Source organism: Canis lupus, chromosome 21, assembly GCF_011100685.1.
Source record: "Canis lupus familiaris isolate Mischka breed German Shepherd chromosome 21, alternate assembly UU_Cfam_GSD_1.0, whole genome shotgun sequence".
In the NCBI taxonomy this organism is placed as follows: Eukaryota; Metazoa; Chordata; class Mammalia; order Carnivora; family Canidae; genus Canis; species Canis lupus.
The window spans coordinates 24,809,211-24,826,365 of record NC_049242.1 but is presented as its reverse complement, the minus strand read 5'-3'; the positions used below and the strand labels follow the sequence as shown (position 1 = coordinate 24,826,365).

The 17,155-nt window shown below is 38.6% G+C and overlaps 1 protein-coding gene across 8 annotated transcripts in view; it reads right to left on the bottom strand.

Moving 5' to 3' along the window:
* The window catches only part of FAM168A (family with sequence similarity 168 member A), a 186,831-nt gene that overhangs the window by 122,464 nt on the left and 47,212 nt on the right, over positions 1–17,155 (bottom strand). For 5 of the 8 annotated variants that reach the window (XM_038568701.1, XM_038568702.1, XM_038568705.1 and 2 more), the window contains exon 1: positions 2,871–2,891. The exons of 2 other annotated variants lie outside the window; for them this stretch is intronic. In XM_038568701.1, the coding sequence (XP_038424629.1) occupies positions 2,871–2,891 (21 nt within the window). Of the gene's footprint in view, positions 1–2,870; positions 2,892–13,869; positions 13,903–17,155 lie in introns of those variants that run through there. One more of the 8 variants, XM_038568709.1, reaches the window with a different exon arrangement.

The window sequence follows — 17,155 nt, the reverse complement described above, 5'->3', positions numbered from 1 at the left end:
CATGAGGGCAGAGGGGATGAGAAGCTGTAAATATGAAGATATCAGATTAAGGAAGCCCTCATATGTCATAGAAGGAATCTGCACTCTAACCTAGAGGCAACTGAGAGCCAGTGAAGAATTTTAACAGCCAGTTAAGATGACCAGATTTGAATCCTCAAAAAGATCACTATGATGATGATATTAACAGATTTTAGGGATGGGAAAGGAGAGATGGTAGCTACAACCTTCCAAGCTATGTACTTACCGTTCCCAAAAGGCAGTCTCATGCTTTAAAGGTTCTGCTCTCAGCTTACTGCAAAATAGGTTATTCTACCTTTAAGAGATCGGTAGCTACCAGAGACTCTTTAATGGTCCCCCTGAGGAAACCAGCATCCCAAGGCCTCCACTACCAGGTTCTTTCTTTTTCCCTCCTAAGGTCTTCTTTAAAGGCACAAAGATTATGTTAGGTCACCTTACCAGAGTGTATCTCCCAGCCTGGTTTCAAGGAAGGTATCTACCCCAAAACCTTACCTTCCAATTCCCAATGACTGTTGCAAATTCTAGCCACTTCTCAAAGCTATTTTAAACTAACACACGTATATGTGTCTGATTTCTCCATGTACATTCCTTAAGGAGATGGGAAGAAAAATGGGAGGGAATATTTAATGCACACCAACTTAAAGCTTGATTCTTTTCTGTAAATTCTGTTTTTTAAAGATTTTCTATTTACTTATTTGGTAGAGAGTGAGTAAGCAAGAGAGAGAGAGAGAGAGCGCGCGCGCACAAGTCAGGTAAGAAGCAGAGGGAGAAGCAGACTCTCTACTGAGCAGGGAGCCCAGTGTGGGGCTTGATCCCAGGACCTCAGGATCTCGACCTGAATTGAAGGCATACACTTAACCGACTGAGCCACCCAGGTTCCCATTTCTTTTTTCTTTAAAAAAAAAATTCTTTTTTAATTTATTTATGATAGTCACACACACACACACAGAGAGAGAGGCAGAGACACAGGCAGAGGGAGAAGCAGGCTCCATGCACCGGGAGCCAGACGTGGGACTTGATCCCGGGTCTCCAGGATCGCGCCCTGGGCCAAAGGCAGGCGCCAAACCGCTGCGCCAGGGATCCCCTCCTGTAAGTTCTCATTTAATCCTCACCACAACCTTAAGCAAAGTAGGTATCTATATTTCCACTTTTAGAGATAAAGAAATGATCACTCAAAGAGATTAAATGATATATCCAAGACTGTAGAGCCAGTGTAAAGCAAAGCTGAGATTTGAAGCCACAATGCCTATGGGTTTACCAAGGCTTTTCTTTTATTTTTTTATTTTTTTAAGGCTTTTCTTTTAATAGGTTTCCATGTATCTTACTTTATTCATTACTTAATCTCCACTTTACTCAGTCTATTGAACTGCGTTATATTGAACGATCATAGAATAGAGCAACAACCTGGAAAAACAACCAAAAAAGTGCAAATGGAAAACTTAGACAACAGATACAGGTAGTGGTAACAGTAGAAGCAGCAGCAGCAATCCAACCAAGCTCTTTGGAGCCCTAGCAGATACTGACTGGCAAGGACAGAAATAACCAAAACCCAGGAGGTTGACAGACCTCCATTCCAAAATTTTATTTCCTCTTCAGCCAGGCCCAGCAGAGTCCTTGGTAAAATACTGCCTAATCAGGCACACATCACAAATGAATTCCAATAATCAGACGCAATCTCTCCCTGAGGCGTTCCCACTCTTACAAAACCACTAGGAACTGGAGAAAGCTTTTGTTCTCCATCTGAAAAACTGCCTGCAAGCACTTGGTGGTAAAGGGAAATTGGGTTTGAGAAGCAGATGGCTTGTCAAAGAGCCTAAAACCTAAGGTGAAAAGGAAGCAATTTACTAAAATCAAACACTCTAAAAGAGAAACCAAGCTTCTCTGAGATGACAAAGAATACCATCATAGTCGTGATTTGCCCTCCAAACCGAGCACTTTGTAGAAGCAGAAGCCAAATCTTACATAGTAGGATCTAGGTACATTGGTTCATAGTTATCACCGCAGGTTAACAATAACATTCTGGATTTTTCTAAAAGTAAGCATCACTTGTTTATAACAACTGTGTTTAGTGATGGAAGGACTCTGTCATAGAAAGAAAGTACTATTATATCAATTAGACCCTCAATATATAGTAAGTGGAGAGAGGAAGGAACTTAAAGGTTAACTAAGATAATATAAGCAAAGAGCCTAGAAATTGAGCTGGCACAAGGCAGATGCTTAATCAGTGTTGGCTTAACTGAACTGAAAAAGAAGAGAAATTAGCATTTGTTTGGTACCTTTTTTTGTTTGTTTGTTTAGTACCTTCTGATTATCAAAAATGACCTTACCAGTTTTCATATACTTAATCTTATTTAACCCTCAAAACAATCCAGAACAAATGTTAATCATCCTCATTTTATATATAAGAAGAGAGTTTCAAAAAACTTAAGCTATTTGCTTGGTTATTCAATTATTAATGGGCAAAAAGTTCTGATTTGTTCATAATATCAACGAATTATACTAAGCAAAAAATAATAATGCCACCTCACATTTGGATAATGTTTTAAAGTTTTTTACTGCATAACAAAACATGTGAAGGGAAGCACTAGACTGGGAATTGGAATACCTGAGTTCTAGTGTTAACTGTGCCAAACTGCTATGCAGCTTAAACTAAGTTCCTTCCTCTTTCTGGATTTTAATTTTCTCACTTAACTCAATAGTAATATATTTAACTTAAAGACAAGTTAAATTATCTTGAAATTCCAGGAATATAGGACACACAATCAGGACCCGACTGGACAATAAATTCTCCCTTGTTGCCTAGTATTCACTCTGCTCTTCCTCTGGCTACTCTCTCAGTACTAATATCTTACCTTCACCTGTCCATCAGCCATTTCTAAGCCAGAAGCATCCTTTCCGGTGCAGCTCACCACCTGTGTTGGATGCTTCATTAAGTGGAAAGCTGATACTGTACTTTGCTGGAAGCCTGGTGCACAAATGTTACCTGGAGATGAATAAATCATTCCAGTTGTGTTGCAATCGTAAGGGCAGCAGCTGTGGGTCTAAAAAACAGATGGTCTTACAAGGATGGAAGACTTTTCTCCTATCTGATTTTCCTAAGGCAAGCAGGTTTGGGTCAGCAGGAAACCTGGCTAGGAAGTGCCTGAGTATAGCTAGTATCCAGTGATGAGGAAAGAGGACAGAAATGCACATTCAGTTTCTTTCCAAAACAAATGAATATATTAGAGGCTGCAATTACCAGAATCCCACATCCTTATTTTTATACCTACTCATCCACTTCCAAATCATTTTTTTTTTCAGTCTAACACTTCTTTCCTTGATTTTAATATAAAGAGCTCAGGGAGAATGCCTAGCCTGGGCATGAAAACAGCTTTAAGATTTGCTAAGACAAATTAAAAAAAAAAAAAAACAAAAAAAAAAACAGAGAAAAACAGACTAAAGTTATTGGATAACAGTGGAATGAGTGCCTTAGGACATGGTCAATAATAGTAGGTGTGCAATAAACATATGTTTAATAAAGTAATATGCCAAGTACCATCCTAGGTGTTTTCCATATATTCTCATTTCATTCTCAACATAGCCTTTATTTTATTATCTCCATTTTATAGATAAGGTAATTAAAACTCAGAAAAGTCAGGTACTTTGCCCAGAGACACACAGCAAATTAAGTGAAGGGAGTCACAACTGACCCCCCCATGGCTAAATGAATCCAAAGCTCTATGCATCTTGTTTTTCAACCTCCTATCCTACCAAGAACCTTCTTGCTGTTCCTCAAACTCATTCCTACCTCTGAACCTTTCTGTTTCTTGTTTCCCTCATCACTTCTTCTCATGGCTTTCCACTTTAGATCATTCAGGTCTCTGCCCAAATGCCATCACTTCAGAAAGACTTTTCTTGGTCATTCCCGCATCTTGTTTTTTTTTTTTTTAATTTTATTTATTCATGATAGTCATCACAGAGAGAGAGAGAGAGAGAGAGAGAGAGAGAGAGGCAGAGACACAGGCAGAGGCAGAAGCAGGCTCCATGCAGGGAGCCTGACGCGGAACTCGATCCCGGGTCTCCAGGATCGTGCCCTGGGCCAAAGGCAGGCGCCAAACCGCTGCGGCACCCAGGGATCCCTGTTGTTGTTTTTTTTTTTAATTTGGCACTAATATTGTATTATTAGTTTGTTTACTGTCATTCTTATCCACTATAATCAAAGATAAAGATCAGAAAGAACCAAAAAAAAAAAAAAAAAGATCAGAAAGAACTTTGTCTCAGTCACAAGTGTATCCTCAGCACGTAGAACAGTGATTAGAAAATTGCAGGTGTTCAACAAATATTGAATGACTGAATTCCATATGCTCAAAATCACAAAGCTCTAGAATATTAGTGTAAAAAGATAATTGTTACATACTATAAAGAATACAGATTTTGAGATCAGGAAGATCTGGGTTCAAGTCTCTAACTAGGACAGTGTGATTTTGGACAAGTCTCTAAACTTCTTTAATCTTCTCATCTGTAAAATGAACATAAAGATAAAAGCTCCATAAAGTTGTTACAAAGATTAAATGCAAGGGGCACCGGGGTGGCTCAGGGGGTAAGCGTCTGCCTTTAACTAAGGCTGTGATCCTGGGGTCCTAGGATCGAGTTCTGCATTAGGAGCCCGCTTCTCTCCCTCTACCTCTGTGTCTCTCATGAATAAATAAATGAAATCTTTTAAAATAAAAAGATTAGGGATGCCTGGGTAGCTCAGCAGTTGAGCGTCTGTCTGCCTTTGGCTCAGGGCATGATCCTGGAGACCAGGGATCAAGTCCCACATCGGGCTCCCCACATAGAGCCTGCTTCTCCCTCTGCTTGTATCTCTGCCTTCCTTCTCTCTCTGTGTCTCTCTCATGAATAAATAAATAAAATCTTACAAGATTAAATTAAATTAAAAGATTAAATGCAATGAACACATGAAAATGCTTTATACAAACTATAAAGTTTGTTTATTATGATGATAGGGAAAAGTTTCAAGACTATCTAATCAAACCTTTCACTTTCTAATCAAGCCTTTCACTTTAGAGATCACCCCAAGGCTCAAAAAAGTAACATGAACTGTCCAGTGTCCCCCACTTACTTAGAACCAAACCATGGGGATCCCTGGGTGGCGCAGCGGTTTGGCGCCTGCCTTTGGCCCATGGCACGATCCTGAAGACCCGGTATCGAATCCCACGTCGGGCTCCCAGTGCATGGAGCCTGCTTCTCCCTCTGCCTGTGTCTCTGCCCCTCTCTCTCTCTCTCTCTCTCTCTCTCTGTGTGACTATCATTAATTAATTAATTAATTAATTAATTAAAAAAAAAAAAAACATGGTTAGACTCCAGGACTTCAGGCAACCAAGTTGGGACACTGGCCACTACCCTCCACAAATTATTTGGCCTCTGATACTTCACTTTCTCTTGATTCTTCTTTTACCTCACTGGTTATGCTTTTGATCTTCTCAACCTCCCTATGTCAGAGTATCCAGGGCTCAACTATCAGATCTCCTCTGCTCTATCTCTATACACATCTTCAGTGTTCACAGCTACTCTATTGCCTTACATATGCTAATGACTCCCAGACTTAGATCTCTAACCTGGATTTCTCTGAATTCTAGACTTGTAAATCCAACTGCTTACATGACATCTCCTTTTGTTTGTCTAATAGCCATCTAATATGTAATACGTCTAAAACCACACCTGATACCTCCCTATAAGTCTGTTCCTCCCCGTCTTTCCATCTTTACAAATGGTAACTCCAATCTTAGAGTTGCTCAAAGCAAAAGCCTTCCCTTGACTACACCTTACTCTCACAGTCCTCATCCAACCTAACAGCAAATTCTGTCAGCTCTACTTTCAAAACATATCCTGATTCCAACAATTTCTTACCACCTCTGCTGCTACCACACTGGCTCAAGCTTTCATTATCTCATTCCCTAATTCTTGTAACAGCTTCATCTCTGATATTCTTGCTTCTGCCTTTGCCTTCTATCTATCCCCTAGCCCTTTCTCCTCAGAAGCCAAAATGACCCTTTAGATTCAATTCAGATCATGTCACTCAACCCTGTTCAATACCCTGCAATGACTGCTCATTTCACTCAGAATAAAAAACACAAGGTCATTACCATGGCCTATGAGACACGATGTAATCTGGCTCCTTTCTACTATCTACCTTACCCCCTACCATTATCCTCTTCGCTCATTATACTTCAGCCCCATTGCAATAAAATTAAATTTTAACACCATAATTCATGTTATTTAGAAACCACTCTGAAGGGGATCCCTGGTGGCTCAGCTGTTTGGCGCCTGCCTTAGGCCCAGGGCGTGATCCTGGAGACCCGGGATGGAGTCCCACATCAGGCTCCCTAAAAGGAGCCTGCTTCTCCTTCTGCCTGTGTCTCTGCCTCTCTCTCTCTCTCTCTGTGTTTCTCATGAATGGATAAATAAAATCTTAAAAAAAAAAAAAAAAAAAAAAAAAACAAAGAAAGAAACCACTCTGAAGTGGCCAAAAACACAGAACAAGAAGAACATGCAAGCCTCAGATTCCTTAATATGTACAGCAGGGAAATTCTTTATTCTTTCCCTTCATGTTCACTGATAGCTTAGCACAACCCCACCTAAGGAATTTAGCATTTATAGCTCTCAGTGCCCATTCTTCCCTTGAATTATCAATATGATCTGTTCCTTCATTTCATTAAAATCTCCACTCAAATTTCAATCCTATCTAAAATAGCCCCCTCCCTTTCAATAACTCCCTTTCCCTATATATTGCCTGATTTTTCCTGTCTGCCCACTAGAGTGCAACTGAAAGCTAGGGCTTTCATTTATTCATGGCTGTGTCCACAGTGCCAAGATCAAATTTTAAGTGCTCTATAATCAATAACAGAAATCAATTCAGCCATTAACTGTTCTTTAATTAACACCATATGATGTCTGGTCTTGCCCTAAACAGACTGAATATTATTTGAAAACTTCTCTTCTTTGGATATCGTTCCTGAAGATTTTCAATTCAACCAGTGACAGAAGTAACTAAAAAAAGAAAGGAAAAAAGGGACACCTGAGTGGCTCAGCAGTTAAGCATCTGCTTAACCAGGGCATGATCCTGGAGTCCCAGGATCGAGTCCCACATCGGGCTCCCTGCATGGAGCCTGCTTCTCCCCCTGCCTGTGTCTCTTATGAATAAATAAAATCTTAAAAAATAAATAAATAAAAGGAAAAGAATGGGGTGCCTGGGTGGCTCAGTCGGTTAAGCATCTGCCTTCGGCTCAGGGTCCTGGGATCAAGTCCCATATCAGGGTCCTTGCTGCTCTCTCTCCCTCTGCTGCTCCCCTTGCTTGTGTTCTCTCTATAAATAAATAAAAGCTAAATAAATAAATAAATAAATAAATAAATAAATGCTAAAAAGAAATGAGGTCATGTTTTTCTTTATCTGGAATCCTCTTATAATCAGCTATTAAATCACTAAGTATTAATAAGCACCCTTAGGTGCAGAACACTATCTTATTAAAGAAGGATATTATTAGATAGCAAGTTGGCAAAACACAGAGATACACAAAAAACAATAGATGGGAAATAAGAACATGAAAAGATGCTCAGCATCATTAGCCATCAGAGAACTGCAAATCAAATCACAAAGAGCTAACATACTTCACATTCACTAAGATGGCTAAAATCAGAAAGACAATAAGCATTGAGGAGGATGTAGAGAAATTGGAACCATTATTTTTTCAAAAATTTACCTATTTATTTAGTAATCTCTACACGCAACATGAGGCTCAAAGTCATGACCCCAATATCAAGAGCCACACACTCCACCCACTAACCCAGCCAGGTGTCTCAGAAATTGGAACCTTCATACACTGCTGGTAGGAATGCAAAATGGTACAGCAAATTTGGAAAACACTCTGGAGTCCCTCAAAAGATTAAACATAAAGTTCCCATATAATCCAGCAATTCCACACCTAGAATGCATTTCCTCTATTTTAGAAATGAAAACATATGTCTACACAAAAACTTATATAAGAATGTTCACAGCTGTATTAGAATACCTAGAGGTAGAAATCATTCAAATGTCTATTGATAATATATGATGAATAGATTAATAAATGTGATATATCCATAGATGGGAACATTAGGAAATAAAAAGAATGAAATATCAGTACGTACTACAACATGGATAAACCCTGAAAACATTATGCTAAATGAAAGAAGCCCCGTCATAAAAGGCCATATATTGTATAACATTTATGTGAAATATCCAGAACAGACAAATCTGTAGAAAATAGATTAGTGGTTGCCTAGGGCTGGTAGAGATGAAAGAAGTATGAGGGGACTGCTAAAGGGTATATTTCTCTTTGGGGTAAAAAGATGAAAATGTTCCAAAATTAATTGCGATGAGGGCTGCACAATTCTGTGAATATACTAAAAGCCATTAAACTATACGCTTTAAAGGGATGAATTGTATGGTATGTGGATTATTGCTTAATAAAGCTGTTATTAAAAACACTTTAAGGGCTTAGCGGTTTAGCGCCGCCTTCAGCCTAGGGCCGTGATCCTGGAGACCCTGGATAGAGTCCCACGTCGGGCTCCCTGAGTGGAGCCTGCTTCTTCCTCTGCCTGTGTCTCTGCCTCTCTCTCTCTCTCTTTCTCTCTGTGCCTCTAATAAATAAATAAAATCTTTTAAAAAATAAATAAAAAATAAAAACACTTAAAAATGTAATCTGGGGTTCATTTTAGGTTCCATTTATCAACATTCTTACTATTCACATTCAACTTAACATTTACCGAATACTAAGTAACTCTCATTTTCTTTATTTCATTTAATATTCATGACTAAAAATACTATGAGATAGGGGTTATCAGATCACCCATTTTGCAGGTAAGAAACCTACAGCTCAGAGAAATTAAATAATTTAAAATATACAGAATCAAAACCAAATTTGGTCCTGCACTCACAATCTCAAAGCTAAGCTTCTTTTACCCCATTTCTTACTAGTAAGCATAATTAGGATCTAGCTATAGCACTTACTCATAAAAGCTATGAATTAATGGGGCACCTGGGTAGTACAGTCAGTTAAGTCTCCAACTCTTGGTTTCAGCCAGGTCATGATTTCAGGGTAGTGGGATCAAGCCCCACCTTGGGCTCCACGCTCAGCGCAGAGTCTGCTTGTGATTGCCTTTCCCTCTCCCTCGGCCCCTTCTTGCTGTGTATGTGTGCACAAATGCCCTCTCTCTCTCAAATAAATAAATCTTTAAAAATAAATAAAGCAAAATAAGAAAAACCACGTTTAAAAATAAGCTTTTGTGCATCAAAAACAATCAATGGGGGCACCTGGGTGGCTCAGTTGGTTAAGCGTCTGCCTTCAGCTCAGGTCATGATCCCAGGGTCCTGGACTGACCCCGTATCAGGCTCCCTGTTCCTCAGGGATCCTGCTTCTCCCTCTCCTCCCAACTTGTGCTCTCTCTCGCTATCTCTGTCTCTTTCTCTCTCAAATAAATAAATAAATACAATCTTTAAAAAACATAAGACAATCAACAGAATAAAAGGCAACCCACAGAACTGGAGATTTACAAATCATATACTGATAAAGGATTAAACTCCAGAATACATCAAGAACTCCCAAAACTCAACAACAAAAACCTGATTCAAAAATGGGCAAAGAACTTGAAGAGACATTTCCCCAAAGAAGATACACAAATGCCCAATAAGTACATGAGAAGATAACTGAACATCACTAATAATCAGGAAAATGCAAATCAAAATCACAATGAGCTACCGCCTCATACCCAATAAGATAGCTACTACAAAAAACTGAAACATAAGAAGTGCTGGTGAGGACAAGCAGAAATTAGAATCCTCATGCACTGTTGGTAGGCATGTAAAATGGTGCAAACACTGTAAAAACTACTATGGGTTTCCTCAAAAAAATTAAACAAAGAATTACCATATGATTCAGCAATTCCACTTACAGGTATATACTCAGAAGAATCAAAAGCAGGGTCTCAAAAAGATCTGTACACCCACATTCATAGCAGCATTATTGACAATAGCCAAAATGTGGAAGCAATCCAAGTATCCACCAAGAGATGAATGGATAAGCAAAATGTGGTGTATACAATGGATTATTATTCAGCCTTAAAAAGGAAATTCTGACATATGCTACAAACATATACCAACCTTGAGGTCAAACAAGCTAGCTGCAAAAAGACAAATCTGTATGATTCCACTTATATCAGGTACTTACAGTAGTCAAAATCATAGACACAAAGTAGAATAATGGTTGGCAGGAGCTGATAAGAGAGGTAACGGGGAATTGTTCAATGGGCATAGTTTCAGTCTCACAGGATGAAGAGTTCTGGAGATGGATAGTGGGAAGGCTGCATAAGAATATGAATACATTTAATGTCACTAAGTTGTACACTTAAAAATGACAATGATGGGGTCTCCTGAGTGGCTCAGTCAGTTGAATGGCCAACTCGATTTCAGCTCAGGTCACGATCTCAAGGTCGTGAGATGGAGTCCCACGTCAGACTCAGTGCTCAGTGGGGAGTCTAAGAATTCTCTCATCCCCTTCCTTTATCCTTCTCCCCCATCCCTGTGCTCACACATGCAGTCTCTCTCTCTCTCAAATAAATCTTTTTTAAAAAATGATTATGATGACAATGTATTATGTTTTTTCCACAATTTATTTACTTAAAATAAATAAGCTGGGCATTACTTGAGGTAAGATGATAACAGCTAACATTTAATGAGTGCTTACTTTGTTATCTCACCCAATTCTGACCATAATCCTATAAAGTGGGGACGATTATGATCTCTCACAAATAAGAAGTCTGAACCTAGTAAGATCAAGTCAGTTGCTCAGAATTACATAGTTAGTAACCAAAACTAAATTCAAACTCAGGCAGCCTGACTATATAAAGTCCAGGACCTTAACTGCTATACTACAACATAAAACACTATATATAAATACTACAGATAGAAGTTGACAAAGGTAGTCAAATCCAGTCAGTCCTGACAACCTAAACTATCCATTGAAGAGACTCACATAGAAGCAGGAATAATATACAACCAATGTAGATCAGAAGCACTGTGGAAACACCAAAATTATTCTTAAAAATAATGTACATATATAAATTTAGTGAGCTGCACAGTCTTTCTTTTTGGAACCATGCTCCAATCCAGCCAATAAAAGAAAGAGCAAAATAATGACAGTTCTAAATCACAGGTGGGACACACACACATCTACTAAGATCCCAGTCTTCAGCATCCCAATTCAGCAGTGCCCTCCAGAACTAGAAGAATTCAAGTGTCACCTGCTTCCTTTGCTGATACCTAGAACTTCAAAATAGTTTTCATATTTGCTCTAGGTGAAAGACTCTCCTCTTTTGTGCAAGGCTTTGCAGGAATAAACATCACCCTCTGTATCTTCATCCAACAAATGGGTGCTAGAACTTACTCCATGCCCAATGCTAAGCAAATCTCCTGTTTCTATTTAATTCTTTATTCCCTCATACTTCATAGGTTTTTTTTTTTTACTTCATAGTTTATAAGGTTTATTCATATGAAAGGCAGAAACCTAAAAAAAAAAAAAAAAAAGCACAATAAGCCAAATTAAAGTGCCAAAAGTAGGAATGTGGGGCTGAGGAAGAACCTGAGCATGGAAGAGGGACGAGGAACTAACTTTCTACCTAATCAGTTCTTATCATTCAAGGAAGGACAGTGAAGGCTCCTCAGCAGGAAGGAGTTCCTTTCTCTTCAGCAGCTTCTAGCAAATAAATATAATACATTATAAATATACTTGTTAGTTGTATTTATTAAACCCCAGGCCACATTTCTTAATTCTCTATATTTATTTGTAAAATTTTCTTAGTCTTTTAATCCTTTCCTTAAAAGGAATCCCTGCTTAAACAAAGGAGAAATAGGCTCACATTCAACCAAACTTAACTGAGCACCTATTACGTTTCTGAATTAGATTTTTTTTCCCTAGGCAGTTTCTCATTTAATTCTCAAAAAGAATCTTTTTTCTAAAGTATTATTGGCTGCCACCCTTTCTTTTTTTTAAACAACCAAGTAAATTGAGAATCATACAGTTAAAATAACTTACAAAGATCTTACAACTAAAAAGAAAAAGAAAAAATATAGAGGAGCCAGGATTCAAACTCAAACTTTCTATCTTATCTCTCTGAATCTCAATTTCCTCATCTGCAAAATGGAAATAACATTATCCATCCTCAAAGGTTGATTTAAGGGAACAACAAGTGTTGGTGAGGATATACAGAAAAAAGGAACCCTCATGAACTGTTGTTTCATGCAACCTGGTGCAGCCTCATGGCAAAATAGCATGGAGGTTCCTCAAAAATTTAAAGACAGAATTACCATATCATCCAGTAATTTCACTACTGGGTATTTACCCAAAGAAGATGAAAACATCAATTGGAAAAGATCTATGCACACCCATGTTTATTATAATAGCCAAATTATGGAAGCAGCCCAAGTGTCCATCAGTAGATGAATGGATAAAGATGTGGTATATATACACAATGGAATATTATTCAGCCATTAAAAAGAATGAAATCTTGCCATCTGCAACAACATAGATGGATCTAGAGGGTACAATGTTAAGCAAAATGAGTGAGTCTGAGAAAGACAAATACCAATGGATTTCATTCATATGGTGAATTTAAGAAACAAAACAAACGAACAAAGAAAAAAGGAGGAAAAAAAAACAAACCAGACTCTTAACTACAGAGAACAACTGATGGTTACCAGAAAGGAGGTGGGTCAGGATGGGTGAAATACATAAAGGGGATTAAGAGTACACATCGTCATGAGCATGGAGTAATGTACAGAATGGTTGAATCACTATATTGTATACCTGAAACTAATATAACACTGTATGTTAACTATACTGGAATTTTTTTAAAAAAGATTGAGGTAGGAATTACCACATGCAAAGTGCTCAGATCAGTACTTGCTCAATAAACATCAGTTCTTTTCTTTCCTTCCTTCATGCTTGAATTGACTATTTGTTGGCTTATTCCAAACAAATTGCTGAAGTTGATTCTGTTTAGCTGTTTTCTTTTTTAAGATTTTATTTTTGGGATGCCTGCGTGGCTCTGCAATTGGACGCCTGCCTTCAACTCAGGGCCTGACCCCGGGATCTGGGATCAAATCCCACATCGGGCTCCCTGCGAGGAGCCTGTTTCTCCCTCTGCCTGTGTCTCTGCCTCTCTCACTCTCTGTCCCTCATGAATAAATAAATCTTTTAAAAAAAGATTTTATTTTTAAGTAATCTCTATATGCAATGTGGGGCTCAAACTCACAATCCTGAGATCAAGAGTCACATGCTCCACCAACCGAGCCAGCCAGGTGCCCCAAAGTTGACTGTTTTGCCAGGCTATCTTACTGGTTTGTCTTGGTCTCCCCAAACACGATGTGACTCTGGGATATTAGGAGCATTTCTGGCTCACCTGGCAGTTGGGATGCCCAAAGCAGAGCTCTTTATGCTCAGAGCATAAAGGACTAGTTTCCCTCCTCTATTCTCCCTTAGACAAACAGATGCATACACAGGTGAAAAAAATTTTAAAGGCATAATTAGCTTAATTAACATAGAATGACAGAAATAAAAAAAGCCACAGTGTTCTGGCCAGGCAGTAGGCTTCAGGGGAAACAAAAATTCTCTGGCTAGCAAAGTGAGGGGAGAAATAAGCATCTACCAAAGAGGAAAAGGAGTCATGGCCAAGTGGCAGGAACTAGGGAATGTCTAAAATGAAAGGTCAGCGTGCTTGCTTCAGCAGCACATATAATAAAATGGAAGGTCAGCACCATCCACCAGAGCCCTTACTTACCTCTGATCTCCAGGACAGGTCAGGTACCCCGATCTATCAAACAAGAACTTGAATCAGACAAAAAGTCTATCATGAGCTCCTCAAGGGCTAAAACTATAACTTACATGGAGATCCCTAGGGCACAGAACAGTACAAACAGGCATTCATATTTGTTGAAATATAAATTAATGTGGATGTGAATAAAGTCCGGTTAAAAGGTTTTCTCCATCTTTTCCACAGTGTACTAGTATTATACAGGAAAGGTTCCTATCTTCATCTATCATTCAATCCATACCTCTTCATAAATACCCACATGCACAAAAACATAGTGCATCTGTAGATCATTTCCCAAAATGTTCTAGATAACCCACAACTGCTTCTTAAAAAAGTGACAGCATATCCCAAATAAATCTTGACAGCTGCCTACAATCTTCAGGATAAAGTCTATACATCTTAACCTACAAGTAAGGCCCTTTTGCAAATCAGCTCTTCCCTTTCTTTCCAAATAAACCTTTTCAAGAACTCTAAGCATCTGCTGAACATGAACCCACTGTCCCTTAAATATGCCCTGAAATCCTGCTTCAGTTCCACAAGATGCACTGCCACCAAACTTTGATTCACTTAAATTCCACCCAGCTTTCACGGGACAATTCAGGTCCCATTTACTTTACAAAGTCTGTTATAACTGTCCCAGATCACAGTGTTCATTTCTTTTAAGCTAGCATATGTGACAACCAGGTATACCCCTCATCTTTTAAGATTAAGATTCTTGGGATGCCTGGGTGGCTTAGCAGTTGAGCGTCTGCCTTCACGCTCTGGGCGTGATCCCGGAGTCCCAGGGTCGATCCCGCATTGGCCTCCTTGCGTGGTCTCTGCCTCTCTCTGTGTCATAAATAAATAAATAAAATCTTAAAAAAAAAAAAAAAAGATTATTAAAAGTCTTAGCCTTACCTTGATTTTCTCTCCTCACTCCCAAAAATGCCTAATCTACTTTGGGTGCCTATTCCTAGCAACCTAATCTGACCTAATCCTAGAAAGAACCCTAGATATATTTCTATCATAGCACCTGACTATGTATCTGACCTAATCCTAGATAGAACCCTATATACTTCTATCATAGCACCTATTATACTTAATTATACTTCCTTATGTCTCATTACAGATTTGCTGCCCCTCCAGATCTGTGCTTTCCAATACAGTAGCCATTAGCCACACATAGCTACTTAAGCTCAAATAAGTTACTTAAAACTAAGTAAAATTTAAAATTCAGTTCATCAGTTTCACTAGCCACCTTTCAAGCACTCAGGAGCCACGTGGGCTGGCTGGTGACTACTATATTGGACAACACATATAAAACATTTCTATTTCTGCAGAAAGTTCAATGGGACAGTGCTGTGTCTAGATCATGTATGCCCCCCAACGCTAGTCTAGCAGGCACTCTGGCAGCAACTTTGTTAATTCATTGTGGTAACCAAGCCCTTAGTAAATCCTAGTAAATGTCTCTTAAGAATGACTAACAGCTTGTTCTACCTTTCTTATTATTACATACCACCAGGACCTCTGTTTCATAAGTTCAATGGCCTTTATAGGCTAGATGGAATCAGTGTAATAATTCATCATCATCCTAACTTAAAGAAAGAGGTAGGAACCACAATAGTTAGGGGTAATCAGAAAGCCTCTCTTTGGTCCCTCTCCTCAAACCAAAGCTCCACTACTTAATGTGAGACTTGGTAAAGAAGAGGGCTTATTTCTTATTTCCTTTTTGGCATGTAATTAAACTCCAGATAATTCCAAAAGGAATTTTTTTCAAATATCAGAACAATCTTACAACTCAGCAGAAATAAAAACAGGGAGACAATGTTTGAAATTTATCACACTGTTTGGCCATGAACGAATATACCCTCACTAGACTCTCTTTCCATATATAATCATTTGGCACACATTTTTCTGAGGACTTATTAAGGGCTAAGGGCTAAAAAAAGAAAGAAATTCTAGTAGCAAGTAGAAACAAATTAGAATAATACAAAGTGGTAAGTGCTCTATGATTAAGGGGAAGTCCTGGGAGCTATGAAGAGCACTAAGAAAATACTGTGAACCCAATGGGGAGATGTGGTAGAGGGTGAGAGAACCACAGGGAGGCTGCTCAAAAATGTGCTCAACTTTTAAAGGGTAATTAAGAGGCTGAGATATGAAGAAAGGGTGGAAGGTGTCACAAACAGAGACACTGGCATTGAAAAAGGTACAGGCAGGCATGTGACTTGGACAGTGAATGCCAAGTAGTTCAGTCTGGCTGGAGCAACAACAAAAGAAGTAAGATGTGAGGCTAATGAGGCAGGCAGAGGTCAAATCATGAAAAAGCTGTGCATGCTAAACTAAAGGATTTAAATTTTAACCTCAAAGTTATAGGAAACCCATGAAGGTTTTAAAGCAGGAAAAAGGAGGGTAATCTATATTCAACAAAGTTCACAGAGGAGCAATATGGAAGATGATTTGGAGAAAGTAAGACAGGAGCAGGGAAGTTGCTGCAAAAAATGAAGAGACAGTGTATTTTACCACCACCACCACCACCACAGCAACAACAAAAACTAGTTTAAAAAGTGATGAGATAGGGCCCATTTGATGCAAACAGTTTTAAAAACAACCTATTTTAAATGGGTTTCTCTCCATTAGTCTATGCCTCTCAAAGCTGTAACACCATGATTCAATGATCACAACTACAAAAACAACTGTGAAAGTCAATTAGATAAACTCTAAAAATCTACACTGCACTCTTCTATTCAATAGCCATTCTTTGAACTAAACCTGCACATTTTTCTCTATTCCACTGCACACAATTTTGGAAAAACACTTCAGCCAGCTGAACACATATGTGCAGTGTGCAACAAGTGTAAACAATTTAACAGGAGTTTAATGAAACATTTCCTATTCTTTATTAGAAAAAAAAATTACAAAATTCTAACATGGCAACATCAGGTTGCAAATTGACATTTTTAAATTAGTCTTTTTTTTTTAAATGAACATACCAATTTTTAAATCCCATCTGGTTGCATGGTGCAGCTGTCCTGAATGAATATAGCGTTTTCAGTTATGAGGCACTTGGCATTCAGAAACTGCCATGTGCCAGCAACAGCTACAAGTACAGTACTTAAGAAGCACCTACATACTCTTACTGGTATGAGTCTATCCTGAAGTAGAGGGGACATATGGGGAAACAAAAGAAACAATCTCACAATTTTAATGCAGTATCTTTAGTTTTACCTCCTATTCCCTTAAAAGGCAATGGGCTCTGGCTAGCTCAGTTTGTACA